Here is a 16,778-nt window from a genome sequence, read left to right as displayed (position 1 = left end):
CCCCCCACCTTCCGCTCTGCCGGTGCTCGTTTTCCACGATGCCGATTAATTAACACACGGCTCGCTCGTTTCTACCAAGATGAGACTGTTACGTCGCGTAACAGAAACATCGTTCGCCGCGTGGCCGAGCCACGGTGAAATGCACCGCGATCGTTTCCCTTCTTCGCGCGACCGGACGACAACGACGACGACTGTTGCACTCGCCCCGTTTTTGCCCTGCGGCGAAATTCCGATGTCGATAGTCATCCTACGCGTTGTTCGCGGGTAATTTTATATAGCCGTTCATAGCGGCTTCGACGAAAGGACGACGAGGCTGGCGCGTCGTCGCCGAGGGAACGCGCATTGTCGTCGGGCATGCCCGACGCATCAGCAAGTCAAAGTCACAGTTAACCCGCCGATTCACAGTTAACCCCGGCGCATCTCCTCCTTCACTCGGCTTGCGCAATGTTGCCAGACGGGGAAGGCGGAAATTCCGTTGTTGTCCCGTATATCTCGGCGTCGTCCCTCGTGGCGTTTCACCCCCTCTCCCTCCTCCCTCCTTCGATCCTTTCGGGAGTTCCGAGGGAAGAACGGAATCGCTTCTCCTTCCCCCGGAAGAACTTTCCTTCTCGCTACATAGCTTAGGTCTATTGTGTAAGTATCACGGTCGTACACTTAACCGAGAGAGAAAGAGAGAGAGAGAGAGAACAACAGACTTACTATCGGCACCGTCGGCCTGCGTCTAATTACGAGCGCGTAATTGCGTGGCGAGCGGAGGCCTCGCGTCGATTAACCGGCGCGCCGCCCGCGTGTTTCCCGCCGCACGGAGGATGTAGTGTGTCCGTCCGTCGTGCAATGGGTGATTCAAATTTTGCGGATTACCGTCGACCGCCGCGTCAAATAATATCACTGATCTCACGTTAATCTAATATTAATTTGATTTGATCAAATATTAATTTAAAGCTTTTATAACGTAGGTTAGTTTCATAATTGTAATTCGTATAGTAATGTATAATTTATAACTATAAATCATTGTTGTTCAGATATTAACGTAATTTCATTTATCCACACGTTTAGATCCCAAATTGAATCGTTTTCAATAATAAATTAGTTTACTGTCGCGACGTTGTATCAGTGGTGGAGATTAGCGGTATGTCAATTTTTATACGCGCGCTGACTCGGCTGTCACGCAAGTGCAGAATCGATGTTACGTGGGCAGAAAAGAAAAAAACCGGTCATTCACCGTCGTCAGGATGAAGAAGTATAATTGTTAATATAATTATCGACGTAATTATTTCACTACACACGTGTGTAAAAAAATATTTTCCGATCTAATGTATTTCTGTTAGAATAAACAATTGTAATCTCGAAACTTGATATGTCACTTCCAAGTAAAAAAGCGACTCGAGAGGGTTAATGAGTTAACTGATGATTGGATCGCCGGAGATACGATCAGAGATACGATTAGAGAAATGCTGCTCGTGCGAGACGCCTGTATATCTCTCGCCTCCTCGTATCGTTGCTACGTCAGCCGTAAAAGCAACTTTCTTACGACGCACTTAATTACAACCTGTAACGTAACTTAATGAGACGTGGTGGTGTGTCATAGCGCTGGTCACCGATGATGCCCACCACGCGGCGATTAAACGTGTTAAACCCGTAGAGCCTCACGACGCGTTCTCCGACGACGATTCCGGATCGGAGAGTCCAATCTCGCGAACGTCCGTTCGACAACATCTCTCTCGGGATCGCGCGCGATTAATGACGCGCTTTCCGCCTCGGTTTACTTTTGGTTTCGTTCGGCACACATAATTAATCGCGCGGCCGCCAGGAGATTAATGAAGGAGCGCGTGAAGATGCGTTTCGGCGTGCGTCGCGCATCGCGACGCATCGGGCGCGAGGAAAGAGAAAGAGAGGGGAGGGGGGGGGGAGAACTGCGTGAATCTCGATAAGGATAAAACGAGGAGCTAACGGTACGCGCGAATGATTAGCACACTAACCAACATCGCAGAAGTCGCACAGGAGACTTCTTCTTCTTCGCCGGCTTATCGATCGCACGGCCGGCGTCCTCGGAGAAAATTACGCAGCCGGTCTAAGTGGGGTGTTTATAAAAATTTAATAGAGTGCGGATACTTTTACTCCTCCTCGTCCTCCTCCTCCGGTTGACTTATCTGACTCATATCACGAGCAATGAGAAGCAAAAGAAGCACACACGGAGGGCAAATGTATTGTTCGATACTTGATCTCCTGTGAATGCATAATTAAGGGTTAAAAGGAAGGAGTTACGCTTTATTCTAGAATTTTTTCACCCCCTTTCCTCTTACGGCTCTCCAGATATGAAATTTAGGAAATCGCACGGAGTCAAACGCGACCCTGTTTGCGGTGCGCGTGACTTTTCAGAAAGGAAGCGCGCGGTCGAAGGGTTAAAAACCAGAAGAAGATACGGTACAGTTGAAGCCGAAAAATGACTATAATCTCAGTGGAATTTTCCCGTCGGTCTACAGAAGAAACGACGGAGGAAGTCAATCAACGGAGTGGTACAACGCGGAGTACTTTTTCCGCGTTGAATCCGCGCGCGAACGAGACGCCGGCACGAACGGCGACGTTCGTCGGGGCGAATCCCGTTACAATAATTTCCTTTTCTACCGATTCGCGAAGGCAGTCATGCGGGGAGATACGCGTCTCGCGTAAACGTCGTTTCGGACGCGTCCGAAGAATCCCTGTAACACTGTTAGCGATCCTCCTCTCTCTTTCTCTCTCTCTCTCTCTCACAGGTGAGATTCTACTTCGACTTGGCGGTGCGGTGAGAAATGGGACGCGTCGTCCGCGGTTCAGATACGCAGCCAGCATCCGTAAATCTGGATCGGCGAGCCGCGGAAATGGCAGCAGCGATTAGGTCGCGGACGCACGTTCGCGCTTCTGTATAGATTTTTTTTTCTCAACATTATTACATTTATATTTGTGTATGTAAATACGTCCGATAAAATTTTCTCTATCATCGCTCGACCATCGCGCGCGCGTGTTCCAGATCCCGCGGCGCTATCGAATCCTGAATCGATCAGTCGCGGTGGAAAAACACGGCTATCTCCTCTCTCTCTTTCTCTCTCTCTCTCTCTCTCTCTCTCACTCACTCACTCACTCTGGCCCGCCACGGTTTCTCCCCGTCGCATAAATGAACCGTGGTAGGATTTTACCGGGGCGAATTTATCAGACCGTGAATGTGTGCGTCGTCGGCCGTCTCATTTTGCATTCGTTTGTTTTTCACGAGAGATTTTTATGAGGATTTTCCCCGGACGCTGTCGGGCATCGGAAAAACCGACAAGTGTCACGAACCGCGGGTTCGTCCCGGATCGTTCGAAGATATATATATGCGATGTGGAAATTTCGAGGAGATTACAGGGATTGCCAGGTTGAATCATCGAATTGAATTCAATGCGATACCGTTCGGACAACTTGATATAATAAGATAACAAGAATTCTACCCTAGAAAGTAAAAAGAGAAACTTCGAGCTTCGTTGTGATGCGCAGCCACGCTTGGTATCTTCGTGACTGTAATTGCATAATGAAATAATTACAGTCGGGAAGACTATTTTTTCAGCAATTACTACCGCCAATACCAGTAACAGGAACCATACTCGCGTGTTATTGCTTCTTCGCTCGAATAACTCAAAAATATGCTTGTGTCAAAAAAAATATATATACATCATCACTTCATATATAATTATATGTTTTTATATTTTACGCATATATGACGCTTTATACATACCATTATATACAATTATATATAATCATATATGAACAATTTTCTCCCGAGCGAGTATCTCACTTGAGACAAGTTTCAACTAGTAATTATTAATACAGACCTTACTGATCTAAAACTAACTCTCAATCATCGACGCCCGGCCTTACCATCATGATTCGAGTCTAATCGACGATTAACTCGGCGGAATCGACCAGTTGCGTAGATCAGCCCAGCTAATTGGCCAATAGGATTGATTAATTAATCGAGTTAATCGTCGATTAGACTCAAACCAATGACAATGGAGCCGGGCATAGATAAAGACTTACAAAAACTCCTTTTAATTAATTTCTAATCAACGGCTTGCTCTCAGTGTACAAATTTTCCACCGGCAACCGAGAATTATTTCCGGCGAGTTCCCGGAAGCTAAGCGACGCCGACGAGCAAGCTGATCCAACGCGCACCTCACCGTCCCACAACGGCTCCGCTCGGGGCGTTTATTTCGTCGTTGTCGGGCGCGAGGAGGGGCGACGGGAGGGGGGAGGGGGGAGACGCGGCAACGTGACGTGGCGTCGGCATGCGTATGCGCGTCCGCGTTACGCGATTTGCGCAAACGTCTTGATCGCGGCTCTATCAGGCGAGCATAAACGGCAGGAGCGAAGCGAGACGAGGAGCGCGCGCGTCCCGTCGCCAAGTTGCATCGCGCCGCGGGGTCCACGTGTGCCGCGGGCGCGTTACACGCGTGCGTGTGCCGGACGAACGGACGGACACGCGCGGGTGCGCGCAACATACCGGCTGGCCCGCGCGCGTGTTACGTCGCCCGCGGCTTCAGTTCTCGCTCCCTCTCGCCCCGCGCGCGCGAAACTTATTTCGTATGATCGATAAGCGCCGCGCTCGGCGACTCTCCTTCGCCGGAAGGAGCGCCTTCTTTCTCCTCTTCGTCGCCGCCTCGATCCCCGCCGGGCTTTTATCGAATTTTCGCGCGGAATGAGATTCATATAGCTCGGCGCTTCCTGCATACATATATATATATATATATATATTATTTTCAATTTATTTATTTATTTGTTCCTTCATTTCCATTTGCTCCTGCCGAGCGAAATGATGTTTCAACGCTTCTCGGCAAATAGCTCGGATCGCCCGCCCGCTCGCGGCTGATCGAACAACCGTTGTACTTTCGAGCGCGAGGCGTGCAGCAGAACGAAATCCCTCGCTCTCGCGGCCACTTTCTATGTGCACGTGTGTACGTATGTGTGTGCGAATGTGTGAAAAATGCAACGCTCGGTAAGAACCTGAAACAGCCCTGAACTCGATACACGGCGGCGTCGCGCGATTTCGTTTGCCATTATAAAGCCATTACCGCGCGCCGCCGTTGCGTTAAAGCGTTGCGCAAATAGCGCGCGGCGATAAATTAATGTCATCAGGGACGTAGGAATTTTCGAGCAGCCTTCCCGCGAGAGGGAGAGCGCGCGCGCACCGCTATTTTGCAAAAAACCTGCCGCGCGCATGCTGCCCTGTTACGCGTGTAACAATGTACCAACAATCGTAACTCCCCGCGGACGGTTCGCGTGGCTTGAAAATAGGCTTATAAACAAATTGCACCGGCGCGAAACGGCACGTGGCGCATCGGCACGGTTGACGCGCGAGAGAGGGAGATATTTTTGCAACGCGATCGCGCTGAGAAAGACGCACCTTGCGATTGTCAACGGAATTTCAGAGCGGAGTGAGAAGTAATTAACGTCTCTCGGCGAGCGGTAATTTTTTCTTCACCTTTCTGCAGGAGATGGGAAACGACGCGAGTGAAGGATAAAAAATGTTGCGTTAGAAACGGTCCACTGAGATTCTGCGTTACTCCGACACGGGGAATATATGAAAAGGTGCACAGATATTATTGAAATAACATAATGTTAAATAATATATTAGTCTTGTTGAAGTGAAACGGAATTTCGGTGGGCTGTTTTTAACGGGAGAGATTTATACGACAGACGTTCGCCAGCATCATCGTATCGCGGCCGCGAATCCACGCTGGATTCCGCTATCGTGCGCTAATAACAGATTAAGTCGCGGTGACACTGCAAAATGGTTTATTTTCGCACGCGCGCGTCGGAGCACCGAGCGAAAATGATTATCACCAGCTGACTGTCGGCCCTAAGAAGCTCGCGACTTATTACACGACACGCGATCGTCGCGACTGATAACCGCGATAACGAAAATCGAAACGGGCCGGGGAAGGAGCGGAGTGAAGAAACGTCGCGTTATGTAATGAGGAAAAAGAAGAAGAATAACAAGACAACCTCGATGCAGGAAATTAAATTATACCCGCAACGTTAGTCGATCGGCGAGAAGGGGAGAGGAAGCAGCAGAACGGGGAACGTTCGACTATCGTAACCAATAAAAATGACAAAGTTGGAAATAGATCGCGATGAGGGACGGGGGAAAAGAGGGGGTGAGAGGAACGACGTGTCTGGAGGAGAGAGCAGCGTCTTCGTTCAATCCTCCTTCGCCGTCCTTCGCTTCGTACTTCCCTGATGATTCTTCTCTTCGGAGGCTGATACCTACGCACGCCCACGCGAATACACGGACGGATAATTCCTCGCGGCTTCCTCGCTTGCTCGCTCTCGACCACCCTCTCTCAACCCGCGCAACAAATCGCGCGTACGTCGCGCGCACAAAGAATCCCTCGCCCACGCTCGCCCCGGCGCACAGTTATGCCTTATTTATGAGCGCGCGCGCGCTCGCTCGCTCGCTCGCTCACTGGTTTCCTAGGCCGCAACAACGACCGAGATTCCGGTGCCCGGAATGAAAGGTGGAATTCCCAATCGGAATTCGCGCGGCGACGAGTACACCTTCGGCGTGCCCTCTCCGCCGCTCATCTTGATTTATTAATCACGCTGACGCGCCGAGAGAAAAGCCGTCGATCTCGCTGTAAAATTCCAGTCACTTTCGCGCTGGACACGTTTCCTCGTCGTTCCGGTGAACGAGCGACAAATGTCTAATTGGTCCTCGAGATCCGAATGTTGAACCGTGTGAACCGTTTATTGTGCGTGCATCTCTATCAGCTCGATCGATGTGTAAATAAGGCATTAATGAAAAAAAATTGAAGAATAAGTGCCCTCGTGTTTGTGATATTGTGTATGAATCTCTCTTAATTTCGCTCGAAATCAACATTTATTGCTTATGAGTAATTAAATTAAGTTATTTAAGAAAACTATTTCTTTTTTCAATACATAATAAATTTATAAGGACTTCTTAACGTCGCTACTGGAAATCCGACGTTCTACGATGTAGCTGCCTTAAAAAATTTTTCGAGAATTTCTCGCGAAATCTTACGACCTCCGATGGTCCCTCCGCTTCCGTCTCGAGGTGATTACAGAATGTCCCGGAAACTTTGGACACACCGGTTGTACAAAAATACTGCAATTTACAGTTTCCATAAATTTTCAGCGTATGTCTTCTGTGCCATAAAGATAAGAAACAGGCGCGCTCGAACGTAAACGCGAAATACTTTCGTACGAGGAAGACGAAGAATAAAAGGAGGAAGAAGGAGGAGGAGGAGGAGGAAGGAGGATGCTGCGTTAGGACTCGAAGAGAGGCTCACCCACCCCCTGATATATTGCCTAGATACTCACATTGTACGGGTACTGATCTACGAGCCAATCCGCATTATCTGGCGGCGGAGAATTGGAGCGATCTAGCCGATCGTGGGGCGCACCTCGAAGCTGGAGAAGCGCCTCGCTAAGGCGAGATTGAGAATCGTGACTGGTTAATACGAGAGGCATCGCGATGCTCGGCGCAGAATTTTCGACGACTCGCATCCGGGTATTCCAGACGTATTTATTGGACGCGATGGGAACGATCGCGGCTGGAAAGGGGATCGCTTTAGATCCGCGGGGGAATCTTCGCATCGCGGTGCCGAGCTGTCGTAATTCAGGACGAACCGTAATTAATGCCGATGGAGAATGTTCCTCGAGAAATCTCAATCCACCGCGAAGGATCTGAATTATTAAACCGCGGAGAATCTAAATCACCAAACCGTAAGGGATCTGAATTATATTAAATTTAAAAGAACCCACATATCGCGCATCTGAATTAACCTATTTCGGGCCGGGCTGCGAAAATATTGAGATTCATGAGATCCAAGCGCTGGTTTAGGATAATTAGAATCCAAGAAATTAAAAAAAGATCTAAAATCAGAATTTCCCGACCAGCCGTTTTCCCCGAAAAAATAGCCCTGTGTAGTAACAGAAGAACGAAATGGCTTAAGAAAAAAAAAAAAAAACTGAAGCAAATAAAAGTATTGTGTAATAAAAAAATCGAATACATTATTTCTTCGAATTTCATCGCGACTCCGAGGATAATAATAACGAGCGGCAGGATCTGGCGGGAGTCGCGTGTGATCGGAACGCAGGATAGCAACGTTTTGCGCGCAGGGGCGGGGGAGGGGGAGGGACTTTAATTTGCCGCGCGCGTTCGCGAAGGAATATATCCAGGAATTACGCGGGCAGGGCATTGTGAGCGAGATAAGTTATCCACGGCGGAGCGCGGAGAGCGAGTCCTGATTTATCGGGAGTGTTCCTCCTGAAGATGGGGGCATGTTCGCCGGGAAACGTGACTCGTTAATCGGCACACCATCGCCCGGCTATTTTATCCGGTTATTAACCAGCCGTGAAATGAACGGGAATACTATAAATACTTCGGGGATTACCCGCGGAAGGGAAGTCCGACTCGAGTCCGGGCATCCGCTCGGGGAATGAAGATTAGAGCCTCGGTCTTCTCGATCCCCAGATAAGATAGGATTTTCCAATTTAGCCGCTTCTTTATTGCACGGTAGGTGTTGCTAACTTTTCCAGAAAGGGCAGCCCGAGAGAGCAGGGGGAGAGAGAGAGAGAGAAAGGCTCGGCAAAAATAATAGGTAAGATAACGACTTTGTTATCTCATCTACTTAGCGCGACGCATCTTAATGCATTCCGCGACTGCCACGAGGGAAATGGCGATTTAACGGAGGAGGTGTTACATGGCGACGTGCGCCGCCGGACTAGAACTCGTTTTTCTGCCGAGTTTCCAAACGCCAAACGCCCCGGCGGGAGCGAGAGAGGCGCGCGAAAGTGAGTGAGAGGAGGACGCGTTCGCGTACCGTTCGCGCGACAGTTACAATAATCGGCGATTTGCATAACACGTCCTCATTACCGAAAAACACGCTGTGGCGCGAAGAAACGGTAAAGACGCATTGCTTTCGGAGGGGGGGGGGGGAAGGGGAATAAAAGAACCCCGCCTCGTGGGATTTTTTGTCGAAAACGCGGCGAACGGCGGAAACAACGAGACGACCCGTTCATTCCCTCGTTATCTCCTCTCTCTCCCTTTCTTCCCTCCCTCTCTCTTTCTGCGACCAGGTAGTAGTCTCCTTCGTGAGTACTTCAAGTACCCCTCTCATTATGCGAGGCTGCGTGTAAAGGTACAAAAGCCTGTCACACCTGACAATATACGTCTCCGCTGCGCGTTGTGAAATAAAAAGGAAGAAAGTGCAAACAAAGTGCAAGTTCGTTATCCTTCGCGAGAGAAGCACGCACGATAAATGAGAGGTTGGGAGGGGGAGCGAGCGAGGAGTGTGAGCGCGTAATTTATAAGGTTCTCCTTTAAGTACCAGGTCGCATTCAAAGTGAACCTTATAATTTATGAACTTCCTTCGCCGCCACTCTCCGGTCCTTAACTAAGACGACGCAGAAGACTCTCTCTCTCTCTCTCTCTCGTCGAGCGCCATTTTTCATTATTTCCTCCCTGTCGTCGAGATCAGCCGCGTTCAATAATGCAATTTGATTGCGACAAAAGCCCAGTGAGAGTTTCACTTTCCACGCTCCTCGGCGCGCTCCTCCGCGGATTATTCGCTCCGAGAGGAATCTTCCCCTGGCCGTTTCGCGGCGCGTCTCCCACGGGAATGAAGCACGCACGCTCGTTAAAAGGCGTGGGGCGTGTAATTCTTCTTTAATAAACGTCGATTGAATGAGTGAGGCCCGGCCAATTAAACGGGCCGCTTTTAATTGTCCTTAACGAGGCTAAACCGGCGCGCGCCGCTCGTGCTCTACGAGGCGGCCCGTAACAATGGATAACGGTCGTCGTCGAGCGCGCGTCTTACTCCGTTTCCTATTGCGCGCGCCCGATGCGTATTGCGATACACGCCAAGTCGATGACACAAGGAAGAGGACGGATCAACGCCCATTCATGTGTGCGTCGACGCGCATAACGCGCGAGGACTATCGACGGAGTTGAAATTTTTCTCAATACGCTGCCACGATCGAACTCGGGCGTTGCCGGTCAAACGTGGTCGACTACAAATTCGAACGAAAGCGTACTTTACTGAATTACCATTAATGAGTTTGTGCACTTAACAACGATCACACCAGGAGAAATTATCGTTATTTTCGGCCTCAGCTATACACATTTTATGATCTTAACTACAAAACGTAGCAGCAATAATATGTGGGGAAAAATAATGTGCTCGTATGCCGAACTTTATGCTTGAATGAGTTACAAATACCAAATATTTCTTCTCTCGGCGCTGTTTATTGCACAGCACGCTCGGAAAAATATCCGAGTATTTTGAGAACAATTTGGATCGAATCTGGTCTTGAGTAAATCACACGGTGAGAAAAAACGTACGCACAATAGCGCTGAACAATACGTAAACGTGTTAAGGTGGCGCGAGTTGGAAATCCGGATACATATCTGTACAATATCAAAGCAACACCTCTGAGACTCCGCTTCTCCGACGCGTAATCTTTCATATCCCCTCTAATTCCGGAGATGTCTGCGCAGCTGCTTCCAACCCTCCGTAAATATCCCCCTCCTCGGGTAAATATCGTGTTATACTAATATGTCCATTAGCCTCTCGATAACCCTCGTAAATGGGCCGCTCGTGTGCGTTCGGATGAGCAAATTGGCCGGATGCCGGACGGTGATAGTCGCGCGCGGTTTCGATTCATCGATTTGCGCGCGTATACGACGAGCGAACGGGATTGCGTAACGAATCGCGCAATTATAGCGCGAATGAATGTCGGGGAATCAATTAGAACGCGACAAGAGAGCTCGAGGGAGGGAGGGAGGGGGAGAGAGAAAGGGAAGAGAGGCGGAGAATGATAACGAGAGAGAGAGAGAGAGAGAGAGACACGATCGACTTAACGTGGCTTCATTAGTTACAGCGACGGCTATTACCGGCTCGTTATATCACGTACGGTTATCGACCCGTGACAACTATCCCGTGGGTTTAAATGCCGCGACCTTATTTCAACGTCGGCTTTACGTCGACGCCTCTAGTCCGGCGGCTATTTTTAAGTAAATGTTAAGGTCGCCCTTGGCACGCGCGCTATAGACTGAAGACTCATACGGGGTGGTGTTTCTCAAGAGGCGGCCGCTACTACGGTCGACAAAGAAAGACGCCGTGTGCTCGCCGAAGCAATGAGGGGAAAAAAGGGTGGAAGGAAAAAGAAGAATGAGATGAATAATCAACGCTAAACACCGGCGTTTATTTGCCGCGGAGCGGTTTTACTTTCGCCGTGGTATAATAAGAGGAGGACCGCGCGAATTATAGAGCAGCTCTTCAGCCACGATCAGAATTAATCATGCGAGCGGAATGAGAGGGCTCTCGCTAAACGAGCGCACAATTATCCGGTTAGAGGGAGATACTTTTGTAAAAACCGAAGCGAGACATATCCGGGGACGTAGCTATGCGAGCGCGCGCGGAACGACCGGAATTAATCGGCCGTCGGTCATTACGCATTAATCATCGGCTATTAGCATTCGTTCGGCACGTCTTTATCGGACGCGGGAAAAACGACGAGTTAAATTAAAGAGCTCTCTCTTTAGGAGGAGGCCGCTCTTAGGGAGGCGTCTCGAGCATGTCTCGAGCTACCTGTCGACCGGTTTCCGATCGCGTATCATTGACTTCTTGAACTTCGGGGTTAGTCACGCTTCTGCGACCTGCAAGGGACAGAGTAAAGAAAAAAAAAGGGAAAAGAAAAATCAGCTGCCGCTCCTCAGTGAATAGAGGAGATTCCTGAAAAGAGGTCAAAAGCCGTGCCGAGAAAAATCAAACCACAAAGGGAACGCAAATTTATTCGTGAATTTTTCATCGGAGAGAGGAAGGCCCGTCTCACATCTCGAAAGAGAATATCGCTGAGAGTGAATCTCTTTCGCTGTTAAAACCGTCGAAACGGTCGAAATTTATCGGACCGACTAAACGATGAATTCCCGTGACGAGCGAGATCGCCGACAGAAAGTGGAAATCATATAAAGCGCGCGTGCGATAAACAGTTCAGGCGGAAACGCATCCTCGTCTCGCGTCCCTTGTGAATTTTCAGCTTCTTAATTGGTCAACGTCGCCGGTGATTAATGTATCATTACAGTCGCGGCACACCGTCCCGGTCACCACGGAGGGAACTTAACTCGCGCGCATGGTAACTATATGCGCTCCTTTTCGCGTGCCGGCCACCTGTCAACCGGTTCCACGACGAGACGTTCCACCTACTTCGTGCCACTACAAGTGTGATCGACGACACACATTTAATATTCCCCGTCTCCTTAATTAACTTACTATTAATTTCTTTTAGTTTCTTAATTTCTTAATTTCTATTAGTTTCTATTAATTTCTTTAAGACTCCGTGACTCCGGTTATATCAGCGCTCGAAGTGTGTGTACATGCGTGCGTACGTGCGTGTCGTTACCGGCGAGGAGGAGGAGAAGGACCGTAGAGTTTTGCACGGGTAAAAAATTCCTCGTGAACTCGATTTTACAGCGATCGTGTAACTTTCCGAACCACGGAAACGTGGAATTTCTCGCAAAATTTCTGTGAAAACTTTTGCATTTTCCCGCGTTCCCCCGGGGAAAAGTTGCACGATCGCCACGTCGGAACTCTCNGGGGGGGGGGGGGGGGTTGTAATTCACCAGAGCTGAGCGGACTCACCTTCAAATCGACATGCCGGCCGTCGTGCGAATGTCGTCGATGGAAACCCGTCACGCTCGAGAGGATCGTCGACACGATCATGCGATCACGATTCTCCGGCCGATCACGTGCCGATATCGGTTACATATCGCCGATACGAGAAAACGAATGCGCCAAGACGCGGCTCAGAAGAGAGGAGGCGAGTCTGATCGCGATCCGAGTCAATTATTTCTCCGCTCGCGATCTCGACTCGATACGCTCCGTAGAGATATATCACTTCTATTCGATCGGGATTAGATACGATCCGTCGATCCACGCGGAGAGACACACACCTGACGGAGCGCGGAACCACACTGAACTGATGGCTGTCGTGTGAATATCCCTCCACCTTCTTCTCCTCCTCCTCCTTTAGCCTCCGCCTCGCCCCCTCTCCCCCCTTCGTGTCCTTTCTCTCCTCTCTACTGAACAACCCTGTCTGATCTTTTCTTATCCCCGCACTTTGGTGGACTCTGCTTTGACAACTCGGTATATTCTAAGTCTCCTTCTTTTCTCCTCCCCCCCCCCTCCCTCCAACCCTTTTTACGCGACGCTGTGTATCCTCGGCTGGTCGTGAAACCGCCGGAACACTCGCATGTAAAACACATTTTCGCGAGACAGGAGGGAAAATAAAAATAACTTCGCCGAAATTGACATACGAGAGATATTTCGACCTAAATATTCAAAATAACTCACGTTTCAACGTTGAAATTAGCAAGAACGTAAATTTAAGATATTATCACAGCCAAGGTAGGAATAAAAATTCAAACAAGTTGTATCGTTAGAACTGGAAATTCCATAGAGAACAAAACAGAGAGTCCGTGTTCACGCAGAATATACAAGAGTACGAAAGTCATGCTACTTCCTTTATAAATTTCCCGCGGTCACACGCGACCGTGACTTCGGCCCCGCTTCTTCGGAGGAGAAGCAGGGGTCAAAAATCCAAGCCCATATATCACCCGGTCGCAAGGCGCGAACTGTTTTCCCGCCGGCGTCTATGATCTCCCTCGCTTCGGGGCTTTTAACGATGCGCACCGTCGTGTTCGCTGGCACAACTTTATGGATTACGGTGCTTCCAGCGCCGTAAAGTCTGCCAGATCCGCGGACGCGCGTGACTCACGACGGCGTGCGGAGGCAAGCGGAGCCGGTCGGCGTCGTGTATGGCGTAAATGTTAATATCGTTCATTCCTTATGACGTGTCGAGTCGAGGAGTGCAAGGGCCCGAGCGGGGGCACCGTTAACCACATCCTCCTCCACGTATCCGACGATTCCCTCTAATCTCCGGCCCTTAATCATCGCTACGTCGCGAGCGTAATCCGTCTTGCTCTATGATTCACGAATTCGAAATGTCGACCGGCTTTGGAAAGATCGAGTCTCGTAATCTCTTTGCCCCGATGATGATCGCGAGAGGTCCTCCCGAATCTCGAGTTACGAGCAATACGTGCCCCCTCCCACCCCCTCGCCGATGGGCAGAGAGACAAACGGAATGCGGTCAGGTTAAAGTCGAATATGGGGGAGTCGCGGGGAGAAACGGAAAGAAAGAGAGATAGAGTTGGGTGGGAAGAAATCTCAGGATTACGTAAAACTCGTGCCAAACTTCATTGTGTGAGTCAAATTGAGGAAAAGTCTATTATTATTTATCAAGTAAGGACATACTGCGAATGCGCGCGCTTCCCGATGGGCAGAGAGGCAAACGGAATGCGGTCAGGCTGAAGCCGAATGCCGGTGAATTCTCGAGGAGAGACAGAGATTGAGAAAATTGGATAAAACAGCCGAGTCTGAGGATTGTGCAAATCTTGTTGCGCAAAATTTCCTACAACTAAATTGAAAATCTATAATTTTTCATTAAGTAACGACGAATAAGTGTCCCTGATAAACAGAATGCGGTCGGATTGAAGTCGAACGCGGGAGAATCATGAGGAGAAACAGAGGGAGGGAAATAACTATATTGAAAAAAAAGAAATCGGGTTGAACAGCCAAGTTTTTCAAGATTATACAAATCTTATTCTAAATTTCATTGCGTGTGTGTGTCAAACTGTAATGAATATATAAAAATCTAAGATTATTTATCAAATAACAAGCTACGAATACCGATTTAAATTTTGACTCGAGGTATCCCTTTGTTCTCTGTAGGTTAGTCAAACGTCCGTTGAAATCCGGAACATTATGCGTAACAAAATGACTAGGTACACCTGGAACATATGACGTGTCGTTACCGGCGGGCCCGACTTTGACTTTACCCCCCCCTCCCCCTCCCCCACTATGCTCTTTCCACTTCTATCCGAAAGCTTATCGCTATTTTATCGAATGTAAATTTTAACTTCTATCAGTACATAGCATTGCTACATTATTACATATTCTGACTGTACCTGTTATCTTTTTAATCTGAATCCCTTGACTCTCCAAATCCTACGAAATTTCTACGCTAATAAAAGGGTTAAATAGATTGCGAGAGAGAGAAAGAAAGTTCGTTATTTCGCTTGTTCTCATTAATTATCCATATTAATTATTCAATATTTGTTTATCGCGTATGTTCCATTTGCAGGTAAGCAAACTCCGTTATTATTTAATCAACGCATTGCTCATTTTCACGGAATTGAAGATAAAGATTAAAATATCGTGAATGAAATGTCGAGAAATATTATTGAATATTAAATGATTACAATTACTATTACTTAGTATACAATGTTACATCTCGACGTCTCCGCATCGAGATCTCTCTTGAAAACCGGAATTATTCCGCGCAGGTTTAACGCAGTAGCAAAATTTATAGACTCGGGCACGAGCTCGTGTTTCCGAGGAAGAAAAGATCGGCACAGGAAGATCGATGAATAAGTGGCGCGAGGCGTTCGCTGCATAAATTATTCACGCGCGTGTTCTCTCCTCGAGAACGTCGTCGTCGCCGCGACGTATCGGTGGCGCAGCGCGCGTCGCATCCGCGTCTTTTCGCCCTTTTGTTCGCTCGCGCGTATACATACGCGTACACAGGCGGCCGATGCATCCGCGTGATCGGATCGTGACTCGCATTCGCGACGTTTTATTGTCCGGGCTTCCCGGGTAGCGACGCTCGAATCTAAAATGCACTCCGGGCCGAGATAGAACGATACCTCGTGCGTTGACGAAATATCGACGCGTCGTCGTCGACGAGCGCCATTGACATTCAGGGCGACGGATTCGAAGTGATGAAATTAGGTGGGCCTCACGGGTGTTTTTCGTCCCCTTTCTTCACGCTTACACGCGCGACACGCACGTGCGCGACGAACGCGCGCTGACTCACGCACGCCGTATGCACTTGCCAGGTGGGAACCACCGCGCGCGATTTCGCCTGGTACCCACCGGCGAGTTTCTCCTCCGTTCGATCTCTTTCACTCCCGATCGAGAATGACGCTCTCGATTCAACGATTTGATGAACGACCGGCAAATTTGATCCCGCTAAAACGTCTGCCCGCGAGAGCCGCGAATTCGTCGGCGGAACGAGCGAGCGAGTTTCACCGTTGCGATCTTCCCCGTTTTCACGAGGACGGCCGCTTTTATTGCGACCCATCGAACGCTCGGCGGATTTCATTCGGACGGAAACGCGCGATTTCCTCGGGATTTCGACAAGCGATGTGACGCGACGTCGCGAGTATTGCATATTTTCTCTTTCTTCTGAGAGACTGACTTTGCCGGGATACGACGCATGCATCGCCGCATGCTAAATTGACAAACGCGCGAGAAAAAAATGGTGGGACAGCAGCACGCGACGAGATCTAACGCCGATCTTCCTCCTTATTCGAGGGACACGTGCTCGGGGAGCCAAGCGAGCTCTGCTCGCAAACTACCGTGGAAAATGATTGACATTCAGCGAAACACGCTGTCGCGCGTGTCGATAAACTTTCCGCGCGCCGCTTCCGCTCGAGGCTTCCGCCGTCTTTTTTCCCCCCGCCCCGTCGCAATAATAAAACGCAGATACGAATCCGTCTGGTTTAACCGCGACGCGATGAATTATTCGCGTGCTTAAAATACCCATGTCTAACCGTACGTTGCTCGAGAATATATATATCTCTCTCTCTCTTTCGTTCTGTTTCTAAAGAATAGCCATAAAATATGCAA

At 49.1% G+C, this 16,778-nt stretch overlaps 1 protein-coding gene across 2 annotated transcripts in view; it reads right to left on the bottom strand.

Moving 5' to 3' along the window:
- The window catches only part of LOC106748660, a 41,810-nt gene that overhangs the window by 23,595 nt on the left and 1,437 nt on the right, over positions 1-16,778 (bottom strand). Inside the window, exon 1 of one of the 2 annotated variants that reach the window (XM_014627399.1) lies at positions 12,672-12,983. The exons of the other annotated variant lie outside the window; for it this stretch is intronic. Coding sequence (XP_014482885.1) covers positions 12,672-12,752 — 81 coding nt within the window. The 5' untranslated portion in view covers positions 12,753-12,983. Of the gene's footprint in view, positions 1-12,671; positions 12,984-16,778 lie in introns of those variants that run through there. 2 annotated transcript variants of the gene reach the window in all.

The sequence above is a fragment of the Dinoponera quadriceps genome, unplaced genomic scaffold (genome assembly GCF_001313825.1).
Source record: "Dinoponera quadriceps isolate SergipeBrazil2010 unplaced genomic scaffold, ASM131382v1 scaffold2094, whole genome shotgun sequence".
Taxonomy (NCBI): Eukaryota; Metazoa; Arthropoda; class Insecta; order Hymenoptera; family Formicidae; genus Dinoponera; species Dinoponera quadriceps.
Note: the sequence above shows the minus strand (reverse complement) of the source record. Positions and strands in the feature narration are given on the sequence as shown.